At 37.1% G+C, this 1,373-nt stretch overlaps 1 protein-coding gene across 1 annotated transcript; it reads right to left on the minus strand.

Moving 5' to 3' along the window:
* Window positions 1-15: 15 nt before the first annotated feature.
* LOC101302999 lies at window positions 16-1,227 on the minus strand (the record flags this gene model as incomplete). The annotated part of the gene is made up of 2 exons (XM_004309357.1): window positions 972-1,227; window positions 16-269 (listed from the first exon to the last, which is right to left on the minus strand). Coding segments are annotated over exons 1-2 (510 nt in total), but the record flags the coding sequence as incomplete, so codon positions are not given.
* Between the last annotated feature and the right edge of the window lie 146 nt (window positions 1,228-1,373).

The raw sequence follows: 1,373 nt of genomic DNA on the forward strand, positions 1-1,373 counted from the left end.
GAATTTTTGTAACACATCAGCAACAACAATTTCCCCTCCTTTGTTCTTATACTTTCGACTAAGGTTGTATCGCAAATGATGATAACAGTAAAGATGAGGATTACTAGGAAAAATGAGATCAAATGCCTTCAACAAACCAACACCACGATCACTAATGAATGTGATAATCCTTCCTTGCGGTTCCAACAAAGCCTTCAAGTTCTTGAAGAAAAACAACCAGTTTTCTTCAGTCTCTGAATCACAAAAACACAAGGCTAAATGGAAGAAACCTGCATAATAAAAAAACAAACAAACAATTACTAGGGGCAGTAAAATAAACAGCAGCGTGCCGCTGCACCGCTAACGGGAGCGTTCCGCTCCAAAAAATGAAAAGTCTAACAAACCATAAAAACTATAAAGAAAACATATTTGAATCAGAAGAATGAAGATTTCAAAAATTACTGGGGGGTAGTAAAATATATAGAGGCAAAAAAATACAATTGACTACCCCCAGTAAGCTTCTACTGGGGGTAGTAAACCTGCAAAACAGTATCTCCAAAGGCTATTATACACATTAAAACAGTGAAAAATCAACTTAGATGCGAAATAATAAAGTTTACTGGGGGTAGTATCGTTTAAAATAGAGATTACTACCCTAGTAATCTTCTACTGGGTGTAGTAAACTTGCAAAACAATATCCCCAAAGGCCGTAATACACATTAAAACGTGCTTCTGCACAACTAATTGGAGCGTTCCTTTCCAAAACTAAAGACTAACAAAAAAAAAAATATCAGAAGCATGAAGATTTTCAAAATTACTAGGGCTAGCGTTCAGCTTCAAAACGAAAGGCTAACAAAAGAGAAGAAACATAAAAAGCAGCATGCCGCTGCACCGCTAACGGGAGCGTTCCGCTCCAAAAACATAACATGTACAACTAAAAACATGAAAAAATTACTAACAATTACTAGGGGTAGTAAAATAACAGGAGGTACATTTGTTTCCATTTCTTCCAGTTGCAGCAAGAATCTGCTCCTTGTATTTGCTCTTTCCAAAGGCACCATCAACATATAAAACAGGTAGGCTGAACTTGAAACCCTGAATTTGGCCGGCATAAGCTACAAAAACCCTTTTAAACCTCTCGGTACTCTCATCAACTTCAAGAACAACTGAAGAACCCGGATTAGTCTCCAACACAGCTTCCCTAAACCAGCTTAACATAGAAAAAGAATCACATTTCGAGCCATACATCTTTTCCACACACCTTTTTTTGCTCTTGAAGCAACCTTATAACTAATTTCATAACCATAAGTGGACTTGAAATTGCTCATGATCTCACAGGGATTCAAACCAAGATTCAGACAGACAGTAGACTCAATGCAGGTCCTAACAATTTT

Source organism: Fragaria vesca, unplaced genomic scaffold (assembly GCF_000184155.1).
Source record: "Fragaria vesca subsp. vesca unplaced genomic scaffold, FraVesHawaii_1.0 scf0512386, whole genome shotgun sequence".
In the NCBI taxonomy this organism is placed as follows: Eukaryota; Viridiplantae; Streptophyta; class Magnoliopsida; order Rosales; family Rosaceae; genus Fragaria; species Fragaria vesca.